The 23,005-nt window shown below is 42.8% G+C and overlaps 1 protein-coding gene across 1 annotated transcript in view; it reads right to left on the reverse strand.

The window, feature by feature from the left end:
- The window catches only part of fmn2b (formin 2b), a 44,987-nt gene that overhangs the window by 1,751 nt on the left and 20,231 nt on the right, over positions 1-23,005 (reverse strand). The window contains exons 7-19 of the mRNA XM_078279149.1: positions 21,227-22,203; positions 17,516-17,660; positions 16,714-16,801; positions 16,054-16,115; positions 15,406-15,497; positions 13,532-13,661; positions 10,018-10,164; positions 7,269-7,328; positions 6,727-6,847; positions 6,407-6,499; positions 4,681-4,732; positions 2,463-2,612; positions 1,309-1,390 (exon numbers count right to left, since the gene is read on the reverse strand). Of these exons, the coding sequence (XP_078135275.1) occupies positions 1,309-1,390; positions 2,463-2,612; positions 4,681-4,732; positions 6,407-6,499; positions 6,727-6,847; positions 7,269-7,328; positions 10,018-10,164; positions 13,532-13,661; positions 15,406-15,497; positions 16,054-16,115; positions 16,714-16,801; positions 17,516-17,660; positions 21,227-22,203 (2,199 nt within the window). The remainder of the gene's footprint in view (positions 1-1,308; positions 1,391-2,462; positions 2,613-4,680; positions 4,733-6,406; positions 6,500-6,726; positions 6,848-7,268; positions 7,329-10,017; positions 10,165-13,531; positions 13,662-15,405; positions 15,498-16,053; positions 16,116-16,713; positions 16,802-17,515; positions 17,661-21,226; positions 22,204-23,005) is intronic.

The raw sequence follows: 23,005 nt of genomic DNA on the forward strand, positions 1-23,005 counted from the left end.
CAAACATCGCTTGGACTCGCCGGTGCGCCTTTTGTCCTCAGAGGGTAAAAAAATGGAAATCTATCTTTATTTTGAAGTGGGAATGATAAACATTTAGGTCAGAGAGATAGCTAGCCTGGTCCTACCAGACTCTGGTCCATTTCATTGGTCCAGAGAGTCTGGTCTCTCTCCATTGACAAGTGTTAACTTCCTTGAAGGCGGGTACTCTGTTGAAGTTTAAAACTATTGGATCTGCCCTGAGCCACTCTGGTAGCCTGGCTCCGCCCTCCTACGTACTGTCTGGTAGGACCAGGCTAACAAGAGGGGAGACAACAACAACTATCGGCTTAGCATCGCTAGCGTTAGCCTTAGCCAACTCCTCCACCACTAACCGAGCGAGCTGGAAAATCTAACTGTTCCCGAACCCCGTGGGGAGGAGGGCCACAACATCATGGCCACCAACACAACTCAGCAAAGATTGTTCTTGCTCGGGCTTTAACTTCTGGATATTCGGCAGCGTTGCCACAACGGACCGAATGGCTTCGCTTGCATCTTTCTCGAACGCCATTACGGAACTACAACACAAACTAAAGTTCGTCATGCCCTCAACGTCATCGTTCTCAGCCACTCTCTCTGTTCGCTGATTGGACCGCCAAATATTTGGTCGGAGAAAAGCCAAGAATATACCGCAAACCCAGATGTAGTACTGAAGGAAAATGAAAATTCAGCGAAAGTACGTAGGAGGGCGGAGCCAGGCTAAGAGATAGCAGCGTCAGAACTCATTTCAATTTTTGAAATCAACACTCCCATTCACTATGGAAGTTAGCGGTTTGCTGCCTTCAATACCAGTAGCACAATTTCACATCATGTGTCATGACAGTGGCCAGCTCTTATCGCCATCTTTCCCTAACATTAAGTGTTCAAGAGACTCTGCAAGTGATATGGATAGCCATTGATTTATTAATTCAACATTTCAACAAATTAATTCATTTAAAATAGATTTAAGATGATTTTTTGCGGTACTTGTATTTTCTCCTACTTCGTATATTTTGACTGTTGTAAAACAGGCCTAACAAATACATTAATACACACCTAGAGAGTGTTGTAAACCATGTATTACATGTTTATATACTGTTTATTTCTAAATTCTAAATAGGAGGACTTCAAATAAAGTGTACAGATGTTTCTCAAAGCTGTATTCTTAGTTCTAATTGGTACGTAATGAGGCAGTGGGAATATATATCCATTATTGGAGCTTTTGTTCTTCAAGAAAGATAATCAAGTGATCGATCAAGTGATCCCAAAAACAAGAGTGAAAAGTGAACTTACGATGCCTGAGGCATGTTTGGGTTTGACGCTGTAGGAAGCCTTCTCCTTGGCCTGTCGGAAAGACTCTTCTGCTGCTTTCAACCTGCAAAACACGCAATATGAATGCAGTTAATATGAATATATATCACATTCATGAACAACCTAGCAGCCAAGATGAATGTCATGGTCGTTATGAAAATATCTAATAGCTAATATAACAAACCAAAAGACAATTTTTTGGAAGTTTTTGTTACTTATTACCACTAGTTTATACATTTCTATTGGAATTCATGGTGAATAAACGACATTTATATGAAATTATACCTCATTTTTGAGGATGCTATACCCTATGCATGCCAGAAATAGAACCGACGCCTATTTTTCACGCGACATGCAAGCGTGTTGGAAGCGTTTCCAGGCAACATAGAATAGGAAAAGATATTTATATGACCTTGACACGAATAAATTTAATAAATGACATGTTGATGTTTGAAAGTCTCAAGGTTTTGACATAAATGTAATTTAAAAAAAATAATAATAAATAATTATCGATTTTCAAATATTGCACCTGTCAATACAGAACGAAATATTCTGTAGCCTATTTTGCCGTCAGTACTGCCGACGTTGTCTTTGCTGTAACCAGATCAGTCTATATTTATGTTTAACATGAAGTACACTACTGCTTGAGCAGCAGCGCCGTGTCAGACACGTTTCTGGTGTGCAAAGACATAGAAAACGCCACGCAGCCGCCACGCAGCTGACACGCAACAGAAACGCCACGCTCACGCCACGCATGCAGTGTGCAGGACGCCTAACTGGCTACACCTGCTGCACACACCTGGCGTAGGATTGTGTGAGTTACAGGTGAGACAGAGAGCTTTTGCCTTGGGATTGTTGTTTTTTCAGCTTTTGGACCCGGCACAGCGCTGTGAAACGTCAACTTTTCACCAAGTTTGTTTTGTAATATGGCTAAGTAACATCTACAGAATACAGTAGCCTAATGTTACTATGTAGCGTTAAGGGATTAAGTTACTAAGCAACCTAGCTGGTAGGCCATACTGGCAAATAAAATGCCGACAGGGTGATCAAGACCCGAAAGTGTTTGATAATAGCCGATACAATAGGCTATAGCGAACTTACTTATCAAAGATAATTCTAAATTGACATGAATGTACCTCTCCTTGAGAATGACTTTGTTCTCCTTCTTCCACTGTTCCTTGAAGTCGGAGGAGAACTCGTGCCAGATGCAGAATAAAGTGTTGGGGGAAGCCTCCTTCTCTCCTGCCTTGGCCTTCACTGAGAAGAACACTGTGAGCTCCAGGAACCTGACAGGACACAATCACAAGTTCACTTATCCCTTTTATTTCAGTTGAGAGAAAAATATGACGCTGAAAATGCCAAACTGTGCAGACGTTCCAGTGAGACGACCAGAAGACCTACAGTACAGCCATGATTTTCATTGATTTTGTGGAAAAACATTGGTGTAATTTCTATGATGTCCCAACCACACCTGAGGCTGCAATCTGAAGTTACACTTACAAACATATTTGTCACTTACTGGAGCCCCAAAATTCTAATCTAGTAAAGAGGTTGAACTGAAGATCCACCACAGCTTAAAGCTATAGATCAGGGGTCATCAACTATATTTTTCCAAGGGCCAGAATCTTTCTAAGCAGACACTCCGGGGGCTGGACGTTCAAATAAAGAAAATAAAATGTATTTATACCTAATACGCATATTATTGTTTGATATTTTCACTTTATTACTAAATTAATGCTATATTTTTTACATGTATTAGTGTGAGCAGACTCCTAAAAAATGGAAACTCCATAATGATAACTGGCTCTTTAACTAGAAAAAGATCTCAGACTCGGAGGCAGTTCACTGAGGAGTGATGGTTAAAGTCTGTGATTAGGAAACATGGTTGTAGTATGCAGCGTCCTGATTGGTGGAAAATGCTTGCAGAAAGAAACGGCTGTTGTCAGGTAAGAATGTCACTGTCAAAGAGCCTGAAGCAAAAAGTTGACGTGGAAAAGCCAAGCTTTAATGATGAATGGACTGATAAGCAGGCTACGCATTCGTCCTGTATGCCTCATTTGCAATGAAACGATGTTGTTGCAAATGAATACAACCGGCATCATCATCAAGAATGAAGAACGCGGACATAATGATGGCGTCATTCACGTGCATATAAAGTAGTCACATGCATATAAATATATTTTGGTCTTATAAAACATCCAGAGATTTACCGCTTCAGCAGAGAGGATGGTTCGTTTAGCCAGCAGCTAAGTTTACACGAATTTGTCCAGAGTTCAAGATTCCCGGCAAACTAAGAAACAGTTAGACTTCAAACTGATATCTTTCATTTTAGCTTGTCTGTAAAAGTTGGCAGAGTAGAGCTGTGTTTGTGTAAAACAGCACGGTGGACGAGAGTGGACTGAGCAGACAGATCAGATTGAAATATATGGCTTCCTACATGTTTATGCCTGTAGACAGGTGAGTGGGTAAAGTATTGACTTTTTCGCTTGCAATCACATCATAGCCACGCCCTAAAACCCTGCTTTATCGCCGATTTTAAAATCAACGACATTCTGTGTTGCAGAAGACTTAAAACTAGCGATTGAGACCATAAACTCATTATGAAAATATTTACTGAGGTAATAAATCAAGGGGTTAACACTTTTGCAAGGCACTGTATCCCCCCTATAGGTCTGATCTTAGAATCGCCCCTGCTACTTACAGTAAGGAGCCTAGCGTTAGTTCATCTGTACCAGCGGCGTTTTATAATCCTTTGTATCGTTCCCAGTCAGGTACATGTGCTGCGTGTTGGAACGCACACACCTCGGCTCTGCTGTGTGTGTGGAGCGCGGGCATCGTTGTACAGAATCCCGTCTATCTTCCAAAATGCAACGCTTGTATCCAAATGAATTGTGCTTGAAGCTGCATGGTATTTGTCTGGTTTACCTGGGTGTTGTCCAGTTAAGTGTGACTGAACGTTAGATCCGCAATACCAAAACTAATCAGAATGTGAATAAAGATGCAATTACAGGAGGGGCGGGTTTACGCTCTCCCTGTGGTAGGTTACCTGCTCTGAATGCTCGAAATGCTAAATACCAGAACGCATTTACTTCTTCACATTTTCTGAATTAATTATTGTTCTGCGGGCCGGACTGAAAGCTTTGGCGGGCCGGATGTGGCCCGCGGGCGCCAGTTGACAATCACTGGTCTATGGTGTAATGTTGTAGCTGCTAAACATAAGGAATATGGGCCAGCTGATGTATGAAGTGTACTGACCCCAGTGTTACAGTGTGTCATAGTGCTCCCAGTGATGGAGACAGTTGAAATAAAACAGAGATAGGGTGTTTGGAATGTCATGTTATGTGTTTTTCTTACAGTTTGTGAGTGCTGCTGAGTTGAGCTTCCAGGGTCTCCAGTTCACCTTTAGCTAAGAAAGGAGGAAGAATACAAGAGGTCAGTACAAAAGTGAAACATAAGAGAGTACTTGGGTTTGATGTTGGCAACTGCTGCCCACCTGTCCGTCCCATACATTTAGATTTAATGTCAAAGATAAAGATAGCTCTTCTAGACTCTGGGAAAAGCTTGCAAATATTAAGACTTTGTGGTTTAGCAATTAATAATGCAAAGAGTAATGATTTACCTAACTCGCAATTGGAGGTGACCTGTCAACAAACTATTATCCCTATGCTTTTCCCTACTTTCCCGTTTTCTTAGTTTTTTTCATTCACCCTATAGACTTCACCCCACACACACACACACACACACACACACACACACACACACACACACACAGACGCGCACACACAGACACGCACACAGTTCTTGTCTTCTTTGTGTTCTGTTAGTGTGTTGTATTTTGCCTTCACACACACACACACACAGGTTTGTGGCACTATCTTTGTGGGTCAAAAAAATGTCGTCATTGACATAATACATTCCCTAGCCCCTTACCCTAACCTTAACCATCCCAACTAAATGCCTAACCTTAACCCTTACCCTCACCCTAACCAGAACCTCATTCTAACCCTAATCCTAAAACCAAGTCTTAACCCTCAAACAGCCCTTTAAACTCCAGCATTTTGGCCACACAAAGCTGTCGGGACCCCACAAGTATACTGGACACCCGGTTTTTGGACCCCACGAATAGAGTTAAACAAGCCCACACACACACACACACACACACACACACACACAGTTGTTGTCTTCTTTGTGTTCTGATAGTGTGTTGTATTTTGCCTTGCAATAACAAAACAAAAATTCAAAACAAAGATGCCTTTTTTTATGGTCCATGGGCCGCATGGGTTTTTGCTGTTGGCCAATTGGATGTTCCGCATCCAACATTTGGAATACGTCCATGGTTTTTGTCAAAAGGTATCATCAGACACGAACATTGATGCTGAATGAAACCCTAGATTATGTTTAATGCATATGGTTCTGAAAATAAAATGTACAATGTGTACAATCAGGGAGAGATGGTGGTCAGACAAACTGTGGTTGAAGTAACCTGTGGAGTTTTGGACCACCAGTAATGCTTTGGATACAACGCTTTTACAAGTTGTTTCCCATTGTGTTTGTATCGTGCACGCACAATACACATTCCTGCCTCTAGTTTGAAGCTATTCCACTGATCGACAGCACAACACATTAAAAACACAGCAATGCGCCCACAAATGCAAGAAAGAATAGGACTGAGCAAGCAAACATGTAAACAATGCATAATTTAAAGATATTTACGCTGTCTGCAAATGTTTAATGAGGATGGATTCAATACGTTTGTTAGAACCCAGGGCACACCCAATGCCATTTGGTGAGAAACAGTGAATATACACAGAAACATTGTCTACAAGAAAACAACACAGGGCTCCTTCAAGTTTACGCAACTAAAACACTTAGTTGTAGTTAGATAAAGATTGTGGTTAACGTAAAAAAGCAAACGTTAATTGTAAGTCTGTGACGGTATGTGAACCTCCTCGCCCTCACTTTCTGCCTCGCTACATAAAGCACACTACTTCCTGCATCGGCACTGAACACAAATTGCTAGGTGCAGATTTGGTCAATATGAAAGGAATTCCTCAGGATGATGGGCTCTTTTGTCAGTCACCTTGTGCGAGGAAGTCCTCCATCTTGTCTTTAAAAGGCTGCAGGTCATCCTCGTCTGAAACCTTGCACACCTTTTCCACTTCTGATGTGCATGCTGATTAAATAAGGCAGACAGAAATTACAATCAATCAAGAAAACTAAATACAAGCAGATGGATATTACAAAATAGTTACAGTAATACTGTAAGTAAGTAAGATGTAAGCTGTGTGTGTGTGTGTGTGTGTGTGTGTGTGTGTGTGTGTGTGTGTGTGTGTGTGTGTGTGTGTGTGTGTGTGTGTGTGTGTATGTGTGTGTGTGTGTGTGTGTGTGTGTGTGTGTTACCTCTCAGGTCCTTCCTGAGTCGAGTCAGGTCTTTCTGAAAGTCTTCAAACTTCATTTGTGAAGCCTGAAACAGGTCGTGAGGCTCAGGGAGAGGATACACACACGTCTCTCTACCAGCATCCTTGTGATGGACACACACACACAAACACACACACACACACACACACACACACACACACACACACACACACACACACACACACACATACACATATTACAGTAACATTATGACATAAACAATTCGGATATCTACATAAATGTCTGATACTGTTTTCGGAGCATCACATACATCATTTTTATTTACTGGCTGCTGATAAATATGAATGTTAAAAGCATTACAGCTGTGTGATGCAACACCAGAGGGATGTGGAAATGTTGCAAACAGAATGTCTGTATTACGTGTTTCTAATCTAAGTTTGGTTTGTTGTATCTCATAGCTCTGAATACGAGACCAAGACTGATATGAGAGTATACAAATAGGGACAAAATAAGCAACGGCTTAAAAAGAGAAAGAGTTATAGTATGATAACTCTAAAGCTTACCTCGTCGAAGTGTCTGAGGTAGTATGCGACAATGTAAGCTAGAAGACTTTTCATGTTGTCCTGCATGTGGAGAAAAAAAAAAGATTGCAACTTTACATGAGTGGAGAAGTCAGGTATTTCTAGTGTTTCTCTGTCTGCCTTTACACGGTTTCTTCAGCACCACAAAGTTAATAACAGTGATGATCACCTGGGCGATGTGAGCAAAACCAAGCATTCCCTCAACACCCCGGCTTCATATTGTGTCAAAACGCTATCTATTATTAGATACTGATACTGCATGTGTTATACTGCATAGTAGTAAAAGTCAGCTACAGCTACAACAACATGGTATAGAAAAGTGTGACTAAAAATTCTGAGTTATTATAAGGGCTTCTTTCTTACCCTACTGTATATACAGTACATAGCTGACTTATCTGTTACTGAAACACCCTGAAGAAGACTGTTGTGACCCTATGTGTCCCTGTCTTTTTGTTTGTTTGTTCTTTATTTACATTTTTACTCATTTTGGATTTTGTTTTACCGTATTTTCCATCTATTAGAGTAGAAGAATATAATTAATATTTTATTATGATTAGTTTTGCCTTTATTTGAAAGAAAGACAGAGACCATGAAGGGGGTGTGGGGGGGATGACATGCAACAAACGTCCCTGGCTGGAATTGAACCGTGGCCATAGGAAGGAGGATAAGGGGGGTTGCCCCATCCATCTTGTTAGCAAACTGACCAAAACGCATGCCCCTTGTTAAGCTGCCATCCCCCCCCTCTCCATCCCACAGTAGCAGAGAAAGTGCATGGCCAGAGAGGCTGCTTAGTTGAATGTGTTGGTCTAGTCTGCCTGACTCATTGATCCTTCATCTGATTGAGGTTAGAATCTATGGCCCCGACCAAGGCTCTATAATATCAGTAGCATTACTTTGCTGTGTATTGATAAATCCATGTCGCTGTCCTTGGTGCTGAAGCAGCGGACGGATTTGGTGGCGTGGGTATTAAAAACAATAATTGTTCGGGCACCTGGTTAGCTCAGCTGGTAGAGCGCGCGCCCATATGTAGGTTCACTCCTCGACACAGCAGCCGCAGGTTCCGACTCCGACCTGCAGCTCTTTGCTGCAAGTCGTTCCCCCTCTCTCACCCCTTTCATGTCTTCAGATGTCCTATAAAAATAAAGGCCTAAAATGCCGTTGGCTAGTCACGGGTGAATGACACAAACCAGGTCCGTCCCCCTTGCTAAAAGTTAACATCCTGACCGGGCACGTTGTGGTTATGTCTTAAATGTCTTGCTACTGGGGCAGCTAAAATCACTCTATTTAATTCCTAATCTGGTCCACTTTAATGTCTTTTATTTACTTTTTTCATTGTATTTGTTTTTGTGTGTGTATTAGGCACCTTGTAACTTGATTTTTTGGGTGCAGTATTAAGTAAATAAGTATATAAAGGATTATTGTGATTATATTGTTATACCTATGCTGCCTCAGGACTATGAGTGGACGTGTTTTGCCTAAAAAAAAAAAAACAAGATAAGATAATCAGCTCTAAAATGAACAGTAAGCCTACTAATGGGAACGTAGCATTATTCAATTCAACGACCATCAGCCACTGCTTTTTGGTCAAATTTCACCTTTCACGTCAGGCCCATGGGTCAGCAAATGCAACACCAAACTCGCTACTAAACAGTGTTGTCAGTCCATACAGTATATCACTGCTTTCACCCTGGAACTGGAACATGAAAGATGGTCCATATGATGCAGTGTAACTTTGCAGGACTTCTTTAAACCACCTTAAGAAAAGTGCAAAAACATTATTAATTGCAATTTTATCGAAATCGCAATATGGACTAGTGCAATATCCAAATCACAGGCGGGCGCAATATTTGTTAAAGGCAAAATATGTGTCAAATCTTTCTGAATGAAGTATTGTGGTGCTGCAGAGACGTCCCTACAAATCCTATCCTACAGACTAAAGAAAAAAATCTTTGTTTGGTACAGATCCTCGCAAAACTCATCATTTATATTATTTGTTTTTGAAGATAGTTTTTTTTGGCATTTTTAGGCTTTTATTATTGACAGGACAGCTTAGACTTGAAGGGGGGGTGGGGGGAGAATGACATGCAGCAAAGGGCTGCAGGTCGGAAGCAAACCCGCGGCTGCTGCGTCGAGGACTGAGCCTCTTTATATGGTCTACCAGGTGAGCTACCCAGGCACCCTCATTTGCATTTTAGAAATTTGAAAATGTTTCAATGAAAATGTGAATAACGATACAAAAATGATCATTCCCTTTAATATCGTGAATCCTATCACAATCGCAGTATCAGATATTAGATATTTCCCTCATATGGTGCAGCCCTACTTTGGTTCAAGTCCAGCATGGACCAGTCAGTACGGAGTGAGGACTGGTAGCTGGAGCGGTGCCAGTTCACCTGGGCACTGCCGAGGTGCCTTTGAGCAAGGTACCAAACCCCCTGACTGCTCACGGTGTCCCACATGGGCAGCCCCATCATTCTTACATCTCTCCACTGCAACTGCATATCTATGTGTGTGAAATGTGTGTATTTTAGGACTGCGTGTATGTGGTCAATCACAATGGAGTAGTAAAAAATGAATTTCTTCCAGGGGGTTTTAAAAAAAGTAATACTTTTTCTACTATAATCAGCACATAAAATGTGAAAGGCTGTAAACCCCAAGGTCCAGGGTAGAAGAGCAGCATTTCAATATGTTTTAGTGCAGTTTGATTCAGCGTCTTTCCCTCTTTACTCACGCTGCTCTTGACATCTTTAAGTTTGGGCAGGATGTCGAGGGTGAAGCCATCAGCTTGGCCTCTGCTTCTGTTCCCACCATTCATGAAGTTACCAAAAGCCAGAACCAGACCGAGAACCTGCTTCACTGTCTTACTGTCCTTTAACGCCTGCAGAGACAGACACAGAGGTGTGTGAAGCCGAGATACAAACACAATGGAAGAATGTTACACAGTGTTGACAAGGATGCTAAAAGGTAGTTTAATCCTACACATTTGAGAGATGTTTTAGGGGCAGGAAAAGTGTTACTTCATATTTGATTCATCTGCTGTGTATGTTGAGAGAATACTTTAATGCTTTTAGAAACTACACTTATTACATTTCTTTTTGAGAGTCAGAGGAGAAGTTTGATATGCATCTCGTGTCTATGTGATGTACAGAGCTGGAGTCAGGACATGGTTAGCCTAGCTTCGCATAAAGACTTGAAAGAGATAGCTAGGCTCTGTCCAAAAAATGCACACCAATACCTGTGAAGCTCATAATAATCTATTGTATTGTTGTTTGATATGTGCACTAGCAGATAATGTTAAAAATAACAATTTGTGGTCTTATAGGTAGTTGCATGCTGGTAACATTTCTTGGCTCAGTGATTGTGTGCAGCTTCCCGAGGTGCATCTCATAATCCTTAAACTGCATCCTCAACTCCTCCACTTGTGTCCCTTCCTGGCTTCTTAGAGCTGGAACACACCGGTTGGTAAGTGTCGCATAGTGTAGAACCGTGCCTAAAGGTTGTTTTATGCTTCTGCGTCAACTCCACGCCGTAGCTACGGCGTCGCTCCTACGACGTCGCTCCTACGACGTCGTGACCCTTTCGGAGTTCTGCGTCGGGGTTGCTTTGCATCGTGGTGCATTTCACCGCCAGAACGCTAGGGGGTGATAAGTCTGAGGTTATTTGCGAGGTGTCTGCCAGCCAGTTTATGTTATCTTAGCAAGCAAACTTTAGCACAACTGCCCACAAAGTACTGCTTGCTGGTGAAGTGCTAATTTCAAAACATTACTGAAATATATACACTTTACAAACGGATAACCCCGTCATTGTAACCAAAATATACACAGTAGGCTGCTGGAAACACACTATCAACACACAGGACCAGTTGACCAATCACAGTCCTTGCGGTCTGCGTTGCCTCAACGCGAAGTTACACATTTTTGGAGGTGCGCGTCGAGCTACGGCGGAGGGCACGGAGAGGTGTTTGCGGGGGTACGCTGTCGATTCGACGCAGAAGCATAAATCAGCCTTTATCATGCGCCTGGCCATTCATACCGGACGTGTATTTCTACGCACCGGTCACAAAGCCATCCCTCTCTCTCTCTCTCTCTCTCTCTCCCTCCGACAGAAAGAGACATGATGAGTGGGGAAGAGTGTGTGTGTGTGTGTGTGTGTGTGTGTGTGTGTGTGTGTGTGTGTGTGTATGTGTGTCGGTCTCTCTCTGTGTGCCTGATCGCCTGTCTCGCTGTGAGAGGTCAAGACATCCAGAAATAAAATAACTGCGCTACACTGCTTTTCGCGACGCTAAAGGCCTCTTTACAGTCGCCATTCCCGACCTGTCGCGCGACAATGTGACGTCAAAATGACGTAGATCTCACTGGCGCGCCAGGATTTAAAGTGCGCACCAAGAAAATGTGTTTTTAGAGTGATGAGACCTCCTTTCCTCTGAAGCGTCAGATGAATTTGTCAGCTGTATGGGCAGAGTTAGCAACTCCTTCAGCTGCACGGCTTCCGGGAAGGCTGCTCTCGTGTACACTTGCTTATAGCTCCTCGATGCTCGCTCCTCAGGGCAGGAATAAGAGCTTTGAGTCGGCCTTCATCAAGGAGGGACAGAACAACTTCCGCTTCAGCCGATGACCGTGAAGTCGAGGAGCTGTCAAATAAGGGTTATGAGATGCACCTCCGGAGTCTTGTCGTCACAGTGAGGTTGCCAAGTTTAGTACCATCAAGCCTGTACAGAGACCAAAGCCAAAACCTGTGCTCACCAACTGTATCTGGCAACCTGAAGCCAGAGATGTTGTGACTGGGCAGATGGATAAACTGTTGTTCATCAAGAAATAGATTTAACATGTAACTTTCCATAAAACCACAAAATGTTGTTTGAGTACTGATTAAATAAACTATATACAACATGTGACAACAGTGAGTTTAAGAGGTGTTGGTGAAAATATTTTAGAACTTAAGACTTAAGACCAGGCTAGCTGTTTACCCCAGCTTTAAGGCTTTATGCTACGCTAGGCTAACCCTGTACCATAGACTGTAACAAAAAATGGTTGAAGCTTCCATGTCTGAAAAGTTAAGCTAATGCGGAAGTGCCTGACTCCACCGTACTGGCTCCAAAAAGAAGTCTGTTTTTTTAGAAGTCTAGGAGAAAATGAACCTACTTCTCACTTGATTTATTACCTCAGTAAACATTTTCATAATGGGATTATGGTCTCAATCGCTAGTTTCAAGTCTTCTTCAATACAGCATAATGTTCATTTTCTAAATTATAATCTCAGTTATTGTAAAATAGATGATAAAGCAGGTGTTTGGTGTTTTAAGCCCCCAACATCATCTTCCAGGCAGCGCTGCTTGGAAGGCACTAGGGTTTAGGCAATGGTTAGGGTTAAGGTTAGGGTTAGGTGCCTTGAAGTCGACGGTCACAGCGCTGCCTTGAAGTCGACATTGGGGGCTTAAAACACCACTGAGCAATAAAGCAGGTGATGCTTTAGGGGCGTGGCTACACACTGACCTGCCAATCATGACAGAGGCTTAGCAATACTAACCACGGTACTGTGTACATTACAATAGCTGTGCACTTGTTTTGGGTGCTGTCCATGTTTTCATCTTAAACGTTGACCCTCCTCACCTAAAATGTCTTGTTCAGCGTGCTAGCATTAGCTAGTAACTACAGAAAGTTTAGGGTCCGTGGAGTGCTGGTGGAGATTTACCCGCTGGTAAATCTCCACCAGTTGAAAATGGGTGACTTTCCACCTTTTTTCGGTTAGCTTAGCGCATTGCCATTGCAACCATAAACAACACTGGCTTGGCCTAGCCCTCTCGTCAAAAAACGCCACGTTTGGTTTAAAAAAAACAAGATGGCAACGGCCAAATTGCCAAACTTAAGGCTTCAAAACGGCAGTCCACAAACCAATGGGTGACATCACTGCTGCTACGTCCACTATTTTTACAGCCTATGCCATGTACTAGTTTAGTGTAATAAACAGGTTTCTTTGTGTTTAAGCTGCTCAGTCAGGTGTGATCTGGTTGGAGAGATATTTGCAGCGAATGAAGTTAAAGTTCAAATCAACTCTAAACACAGTGGAGAGGCGTAAAGTCCAAGTTCCTCCACATTGTTAAGTGTCATTCCTCTCTCAGTGGCTTGAGTCGTAGTGTAATCCATTCTCTCTTGTCAAGAGTCATTCTACAGTACCAACCTGGTTTCTTTCTTACTGTGTGGCAGTCATCAAGATGCCGTTTATTTCCCTCAGTTGGGTTTGACTCACCTTGCATACCCTCTGCAGTGTGTCCAGTTTCTTCATTATAGACGACATGCACTCAGAGAAGCTGGACTGGAAGAGGATGCAGAAGACTCTGCCGGAGAAGTTTGGGATCAGGGAGAGCTGGTAGAGAAATCTGCAATACAAGAGGAAACAAACACCAACTCATGTCTTCTGCCATCTCTCTACTCACTCTTTGATTTTCTCCCGTGTGCTTTACAGGCTTTACAGAACTAGTGCAGTGCCCGTTGAAAATGTGCCTGTTTGGAACGGGCCGATTGCTTGGCCTGTGGTATTGCTGCTTGTAGAATTCATCAAAACCAAATTGTACCCCAAAATTACTTACAGAAGGACCCCAAACCACTTCATATGCAACTCCCCTGTATACCCTACTACTAACTTACTGATTTACCTGACAGAGAACGTTGCAGATTCAGAATTGAATCACAAAATATCACAATGACAATGTGGAGTAATCAGACATTAGCCTCATGGACTCATGGCAGTGCGCTACACACCCGGCCCGTTATGAGAGCTAATCAGCAAAAAGCTGAGTTAATCAACCACCAGAACTGTGTGTGTGTGTGTGTGTGTGTGTGTGTGTGTGTGTGTGTGTGTGTGTGTGTGTGTGTGTGTGTGGAGAGAGAGAGAGAGAGAGAGAGAGAGAGAGAGAGAGAGAGAGAGAGACAGTGTTGTCTCGTGTCTTACGATCGTTAACGAATTTAACATTTCAGCAGAGGCGTTCATTTCCACACAGGTTTAGTGGCTTGACGGTTAACGGTTAACGGTGAAGTAGGGGATTTGATTCACGAGGCTATTTTGGCGACGTAATGTTATTAGTGTTGTAAATTAGCAGTAGACTTAATTAACCCGACCCAGGGTGAGTCTGATGAAAAGTGCTGTATCTGCCCGGTTCAGCTCTGAGACGTTCTGGCATTGCACAGCGCTGTGAAGGAATAATCTCCGAGATTACTTTATATTCCGCCTCTGGTTAGAAGTGGTGAATGTAGGCTACAGCTCACAGCAGTGTCTGGCGTTTGTTTGATATTTAGTGCTGGCAAATAGCTTTTTGTTGATTGTCCTCCTTTTTTCGCCAACCTTATTCCACACAACTGTCGCAATGTTCCTTTCAGCTATCCGCTCGTGCTCCAGGAAAGTGAAGAAAAGTTAGTTTTGTATATCAAAACGTAGCTAATGTTTGAATCAGGAAAAGAGTCAAAGGCGGTAACACCCCCCACCCCTCCCCGCGTTGTTGGAAAGCGTTCTGCATGTGGCGTCTGTGTGCAGGTTACCTTCCCACCAAACACTCAAAAACAGTGTCTGGTAGCCTGCATGTAAGTGGCATCACGCTCTGTCTGCCACTTGTTGTCTGTAGCTGGTTGTGCTTTGCATGTGTGGGATTCTGAAACGTCCTTAAATTCGTGAATTGTTGTTTGTTTATTCAAAGTCAAAGACAGTCCAAAGTAGTGCTACTTTGCACATTTTTGTGGGTCTGAGGTGCCGTGCTGTGCAGTGTGACAGGGGAAGTGGCCAGCGGCTAGAGCAGCAAAAGCCAATGTGTGCTTCTTTTCCCGATACGATACCTTTTGCATTTCTAATCCAAACAACGTCAAACTTGGCGCCGCACTTACTCGTTTTACTTTCCTGCAATTTATAGATAGATGACACACACATCATTCACCATTAGGGTTCAAAATTAGCACCATTGGTAGATTTGCTTCAGTCACCAGCTGAAAAAACAATGGTAATCTATTGAGTGGCTGGTAAAAATGTGAACATTCACTAGCCATTTAGCTGGTGGACGAAAAAGTTAATTTTGAACCCTGAATTATGTCTGCGCATTAGTGTGTTGAAGTATCAGAGGAATAACACCAACTCACTGCTCAGGTTTGTCCAGAGGTTTGGCGTTCTCCTTGTCTTTTGAGGACTTGATGTGCTTTTCAATCTTGTCCAGCTCGTCCTGTTGTGCCCTCTGAGGGAGAGACACAAGAGACTGACTCAACCTGTGTCCACATTCATAAAGTTCAACATAACAGTAGAAAGTATACACCAGGGGTTTTGAAAGTCTGACAATGTGGGACAAAATTGAGACAACATACTCACAATAGACATCAAAGATAATAATAACTGTAAGTCACACTAACTGTTTGTTTGTGGTTGTTACCATGGTGAATTGTAGTATCATTGCTCCATTCATGCTGCCTTTTTATAGTGGTGGTGCACGCGCTTAACTCTGACAACCTACTCTGAGTTGATTGAACTAACTCATATCAGCTGTTCTGAAACCAAAAACTCAGAGTTTCCCATCTCAGGGTAAATCTACTCAGAGATCAGGGTTAGACTCAGAGTTTGTTAAACCTCCTTCCTGAAACAGGCCCCTGGAGTCAAAGCTGGATTACCAACAGGGTGAAACAGACACTAGAGCTTTAAAGGTCCAAAACCCCTACAAGCCAACAAAGCCTTTTGATTGATCCAGATTCTATTATAGTCAGACAAGATAAACTGAATGTGGAGAGTGTGTTGCTCACATTTTCAAATAGGGCCTGCAGGGTCTCCAGGTCAACTACTGTGTTGTCCAAGTTCAGGATGGCTTAAAGACAGAGAAGCAGAAGTCACAAGTCAATTCAGTAATAGTCAAGGATCAGCCTCAGTGTTTAGGTCAGGGGTCAATTCTATTCCTACCTAAAAACAAAGGAAAAAAAAGACTAAAAAAAGAAAAGAACGTAGAACATATTTAATACTGACTCTCTGCTAAAATGTGATTACATGCAAAACAAAATATCAGAAAAGGCACAAAATAATAAACTGGCTCCAAGCACACAGCATCACACATAAACGTGTTTTGGAGGATCACTAAATCCTGTCAGGTAGTGTCTGGGTTTGGAGCAAAGACTAATACTGCAAAATGTACAATCATCAAATGTATGGCAACTATCCAGTGTCAGCTATTATGACCTTAAATGACAATACAGGGAGTAAAAGCACATGTGCACCAGATGTGATTGTCATACCAACTAACAACTGTTCTGGAAAAATGTACCAAATAGGCTCTGACAGCATGATGATGAAGATTTTCCTCAGTGTACCCTGTGTGGCATACACCTGTCTACAATATAATATTTGATGAGGAATAAGCTGCATTACTGTAGGTAAATATCAAGCTATTACAGAACTGATGATGGACTCACCATGCTGGATATCTTTCATGTCAAGATGCAGAGAGGACATGAGGATGCCTACTGCCTGAGAACGCTTATTGTTTAGTAGCTTCACAACCTTAAAAACACACACAGACATAAGGGTCAGATGTACTGTAGCTTTGCCATTGCAGCATATCCTGTGAGTCACATGATGTGCTGCTGTGCATTTGATGTTGCTACATTTTCGGCATTTTAGGCCTTTATTTATACAGGACAGCTGAAGACATGAAAGTGGAGAGAGAGGGAGAACGACACGCAGCAAAGGACCGCAGGGTGGAGTCGAACCTGCAGCCGCTGCGTCGAGGAGTAAACCTCTATATGCTGTATGGGCGCCTGCTCTACCAGGTATAGAAACTTTTTGAAAATGGACAGGATGGTTAAAGTGTAGGATGGAACAAATATGTCTAAAGGGAAAGGAAAGGTCAGGGGTCCATGAACATGCACAGCAAATGTAATGATAATCTAGCCAATAGCTGTTCATCGTATGTTTTCAAATCTATATACTTTGCATATGAAAATACTGCACAGTAAAATGTCTTTGTATTGTCATACACATTTATGGGCATTCTTTATTCAAAATGATACACATGTATGGGTTTTATATATCATTAAACCTTTCATCAACACAATAACATTTAGTGTTTAGGACTCAATGACTCTTATTATAATGAGAGTCATTGAGTGACATTCATATAACTAGACATAATAAGCCAAAAGAAACTTAAGTTTTAAAAAAAGACTATACTTCTGGCTGTACTACTTGTACGTGTACAGTATGTATAACACAGACCTGTTTGGCCTTGGACTTGGTGATCGTGTCAGAGAGCGGCTTCTTCTTCTCCTTCACAGCGGTTTTGGAGAACAACTCTACAAACTCCTCAAAGTCCAAGTCAGGCTCCTCAATGGTCTCCCACACCAACGAAGAAGACACCTCCCTGAGAAACACAAAAGAAAACAGATGGTAAGTGTATTCAAAATCATGTGTTAAAATTAGGGTAGGGCATCGTTTTGATTTTAACAATTCTGATTCCAATACCGATTCTGCCTTTTGATTCTCGTTCTCATCGATTCTGGATTCCCATTCTTTGAGGGGTGGAGTTGAAATGGGTCACATGCTTATTTCACAGAGGAACATTTTAATTTTTATTCAATGGTGATTTACAGTTTTACAGGGATAAACATAACTTGCGCCTGTTAAATTTGGAACCGATGATCAGATTCAAAACGATTCCAACAAAGAAACGATTCCAAGTTGGAACTGGTTCTCGACGCCCAATCCTAGTTAAAATCCATTCTGAGCATGTTAAAGTACCTAGCTTTAAAATGAGCTATGTATCATATGTTAGATTAAATACAACTCCTCTGCCTATCACATTTATTTAGAAACCTTTGGAAAACAAGGCTTGTACAGCAAGGAAATCATAACATGGAGTTTTTGTCGTTCTAATATTCAAAACGGATGTGTTTTAGCCCTGATAGCTCCAAGGACTGTGCTGTTTGGACTCACTGTCCACCATTTGTGAGACACAAGAAACTGTTCAACTTATAGAGAGGCCAGTGGTGAGTGGTGGCTAAAGACTGTACTGCTCTAACACACTGATCCATCCTAGATCAGGATGTTCCATTATAGCCAGTCATTGATTATTTCACTTTATTAATTATGTATTTTGTACAAATATTTGTTCTTTCTAAATTTGTTCAGTATTATTAGTGTTGAACCCTATGAGAAAACATAGTCCAACCGGGAAAATCACTTGTGCTCTGTTCGTTAAGACTGAACATGAACGTAAGACAGAGGACGGTCAATTACTTCATGTCCTATGATAAGGTCCAGGAGTTTTGGACCGGGATCATAGACTGTTAATATTACAATATATTGTTATTAATTTTACAGTCAATGACTGGAATACGTGATAACCTATGTCAGACTGCAGGGACCCAGGTTCCATTCAGCCCGAGATGATTGGTTCTGGGAGATGGGTCAATCCTAAGAGGGATGGATAAGCACATAAGAAGCTGGGTCCAGACTAGTTTAATGATAGCCAGACAGATTCTTTTAAGAGGATGGAAGAATGAAGGGGTGCCGTCAATCCAGGAGTGGGCTGGTGAGAGGGCTAGGGTGGCGGCGTTTGAAAAACATGTCATATAAACGGTAAAATGGTTATAAACAGAGAAAGTAGCTGAACTTTCTGGAGGGCTCCTAAGAAGCTCTGTGCTGGGGAGAGACCGGTATGATGGGTGTATAATTTATACATATGTTTATTTGGTTTATGGCTTATTGTCTATTTTGTTACTATTTTGTTGAAAGGTCTTGAATATTGTAGTTACTGTGTCATCTTTTCATGCTTTTTGTCTGGGTGGGTGGTGATGACGAAGGGGGGGATTTATTCATGTTGCAAGTTTTATCATGTTTTATTTTATTCATGTTGCGAGATTTCCAATCATTCTGGTAAACTATGGAAATAAACTAGTAGCAGTAGTAGAAAGTTGATCTTGCTATGTTTTGGCCAAAGTGACTGGATTCTGGGGCAACCTCTAGCTCACCCGTGGCAGTGGCCTGAAAAGTCCACATAAAAAAACGCTGCTACCGCTGGCTGAACATAATATCAGTATCGGATAGGGGTTTGTTCACGTGTAGACAAAAAGTTCTGAAATATAAGATATCACACACATTGGGAAAAATAAACCCAGAGACCACACAACAAGTCAGCATATACAGTATATAAAAAGGAAATGTTCTGTTGTCTGGATTTATCAAATGCTGATGTCTGTAAACACCACTGCTGTGCATTCACTTTACAGTAGTACAAGCCTTCGAACTGTTACTTCCAGAAGGACAAAGTGTTAACTCTTGAGTTACTCACTAGAGCACCAAATGTGGATTAATCCGCTGCTGAATATAGTCCCAAGCAAAAGCACTCTTTCTTTCTGTTTAAGTAACATTTGTTAAAAAGGGGACTTAGGGACTTACTGAGATTTAAAAAACAACAACTATAAACCAAATATTTGTGGGGTGTTTTTAAAGATGTATGTCTTCAGTAGGAATCAATGGACTTGGAGAGCCACAGGCAGGGCAGGAAAGTCAGAAAGTATTGAGAGACGGACTAAAACATTGTTGCTTTGGGTCTGCACATGGGAATGGTGGAAAATAAGAAAACCAAGAAAAAAGAAACGGTATTATGTCTACAGGTATCTTCAGTAGGACAGCAACAAATATTTTAACATCAAGCTGAAATTATCTCAGATCACTCTTTGAATGGTTACTTTCTGCATCGCATATTTTCAGTTTCCTCTAATGCGTAGAACAGATCATGTTTTTGGGCTCAAAATGCATCTAAACAAACTGCAGCATCATCTTGGGTAAATTCTAAATCAGATCTGCTAAAATGATCCACGTAGTTAGGTTTAGGCATGAGGAGTGGGGATTGGTTAGGGTTAGGGTAAGAATATCAGGGCAAGCCAATCAGAGGCAGAATAATAGTGCGTTCCATAACAGCAGGCGGCGCTAATCTGTATTGTTGCCCAAAAATGAAAACCGGCAGCTGATTGGACAAACGCGTCACGTGGGTCTGGTTTCTCTGGAAAATCAAAGACAGACTGTCATGGCGGCTTGTTCTGAATACGATCTCATATTGTACTAAAATAGTTCACTGAAACGTGTTTCTGAAAACATTTTAAGAGAGAAATAGGCCGAGCAGTTGCTGAATCTGCCTTCATTTCAGATCGTCAAAGGTCAGTTTAAAAGATTTTCGTCAGATTTTGAGAGACTCTAGTCACGCTCATCCCGCTCCCCCGTTTCCGGGTTAGCACTCTACCAATCAGATGTGTCATTTGAGTCCGACTGCCGGCAGTGCCCGTCCTGCCGATTATACATGTCAAATCGGCCAAAATGAAGGCCGACGGCCCCTAGGACGGACGACGGCACGGAACACACCGAACAGACTCGAGTCACCGACCTCGCCAGACTGTCAGACGGACGATTATCGGCTCTGTGTGTCCGGGTCTTAACTGTATATACAGCTTTCGCAATTGTGGATGCACGGAAAAGCCATGTTGGCTTTTTAGCCACACAGCATTCTGGGATGGGAGAAAAACGTGCTCTGGTTTCATGCCATTATTTTAAACCAATCACAATCGTCTTGGGCAGCGCTAAGCTCTGCACGGATCTGCTGCAAAATGGCCACGGGAAGGAACTTGTTTTGGTGAAACGTGTACGTTCAAAAGTAGTTTTAGTCGTGCAAAAGAAAACTCAAATTGGACAGATAGTCTAGCTAGCTGTCTGCAGCCATGTTGGCTTTTTATCTTAGGGTACTCGGTGGTTGTCCGAGTTCAGAGCTCTGAAATCTCGAGGTCAGGGGGCATGTTTCCGACTTTGACCGAGTACAAATGGAACGCACTATAAGGCAGGCTACGAGGCACGTCCTTTGACGTCGACACGTCTAGCAGATCCGATCTAGCATCTACCATCATCTTGAGGCTATTCGGGCTATGCCATCTTTACTTTTTGGTGTTCAGCTGGATCCTGGTCCAGTAGAGGGGCTTCATGGGTCTGGGTGGCTCCACCACAGCCTTCCTGGGGGGCTTCTCCTGGGTCAGACCCAGAGCGTACAGCCCCAATGGCAGAGGGGGAGGCAGGGAGCCCAGAGCCCCCGGGAGAGCCGGGGGGAGACCGAGGCCTCCTGGTGGAGGAGGAGGTGGGGGAGGAGGCCCACAGCCTGGAGGAGGTGGTGGAGGAGGAGGTGGTGGAGCTCCTAATCCTGGTAATGGAGGAGGAGGGGGTGGAGCAATGCCACCAGGGAGTGGAGGAGGCGGAGGTGGGGGTGGAGCAATGCCACCAGGGAGTGGAGGAGGCGGGGGTGGGGGGGGGGGGGGGGGTGGAGCAAGGCCGCCGGGGAGTGGAGGTGGGGGTGGAGGAACTGCTGAACCAGGAGGTAATGGAGGTGGGGGTGGAGGCGCTGGCATTGAGCCTCCTGGTAACGGCGGAGGAGGAGGTGGTGGGGGGGGAGGTGCCACAATCTGTCCTGATAAAGAGTGAGGAGGTAGTGCTCCTCCTGGGAGGGGAGGTGGAGGTGGAGGTGGAGGTGGAAGCTGCAGCTGACATGAACACTGGAAGCCATCCTGCTTGGGTGGAGGCTGCATGAGGCCGTTCCCTCCCCCCAGCTCGCTACAAGGCACTTTGAACTTAAAGCTGCCGTCCATGGGCGAGGTCTGCACCGACTTGGCCTCCAGGCAGCCCAGAGCGTGAGCACTTTCCGTCTGCAGGTGAGCATCGCACACAACCCTCAGCAGGCCCTCGTCGCCTCCACACTCCCTGTCCGTGGTGGAGGCGCTGGGTTTCATACTGTCCGTGTCCAGCAGAGGGGGCTGTCGCTCCAGCTCAGCAATCTTAGTCCTGAGGTCTTCTATGGTTTGTTCCAGCTGTTGGATGACATTGACGTGTTTTTCCTTCAGTTTGGTTGAAGGAAGGACACATTCCTCCTGCAAATAAGAGAGAACCAAGAGGTATAACAAAAATCAGAGCTTTCTTTTTACTCAAATCTTTTTACTGGCAAATGAACTGGAGTCCTGTGTGTGCGCTATACGCTTTAATAATAATATCAGCAATGTTATTTATGTGACTCATTAGAACAAAACACTAAAGTTTCTAAATTATATAATTTTGTATAGGTTGGTGTGGATGTGTGCGATCAGATGGCAGGTTGTGTGACTGTTGAACTGAAAGACACACTGCACACAGGAGAGATGCAGAGACAAATTTAAATGCTGAGGCAACTCCTTCTTTTGGTAGACAAAATGCGATAATGATTTGCACCGTCATTAAATTAACCACTTAGTTTATTTGCCAAAATAAAAGCGATGAAATTGATTATTCGAGGTTATACGCTGCATACAGCTCAAAACAGCTTTAGAACCAAATAGATTTTGTATTATAGTATTTTATGAAAAGGTATTTAATTTTAAAAAAAGTCCAATATTTTTCTCTGAAATTTAGCAGAGTAGAAGTAGAAAGTGGCATGAAGTACCTCAAATGTGTACTTACCGTAAGTACAGTACTTGAGTTAATGTACTAGTTAGATTCCACCACTGTTAATGGGTTTTGGAAGCAAATGTTAGCATACTCACATGCTGGACTAAGATGGTGAACATGGTAAAGACTTTACCTGCTTAACATCAACATGTTAGCATTGTCAATGTGAGCATATTAGCATGCCAAGGTTAGCAATAAGCTCTAAAGTACAGCCTTACAGAGCCACTAGCACGGCTGCAGACTCTTGTGTTG

The sequence above is a fragment of the Sander vitreus genome, chromosome 21 (genome assembly GCF_031162955.1).
Source record: "Sander vitreus isolate 19-12246 chromosome 21, sanVit1, whole genome shotgun sequence".
NCBI lineage: Eukaryota > Metazoa > Chordata > Actinopteri > Perciformes > Percidae > Sander > Sander vitreus.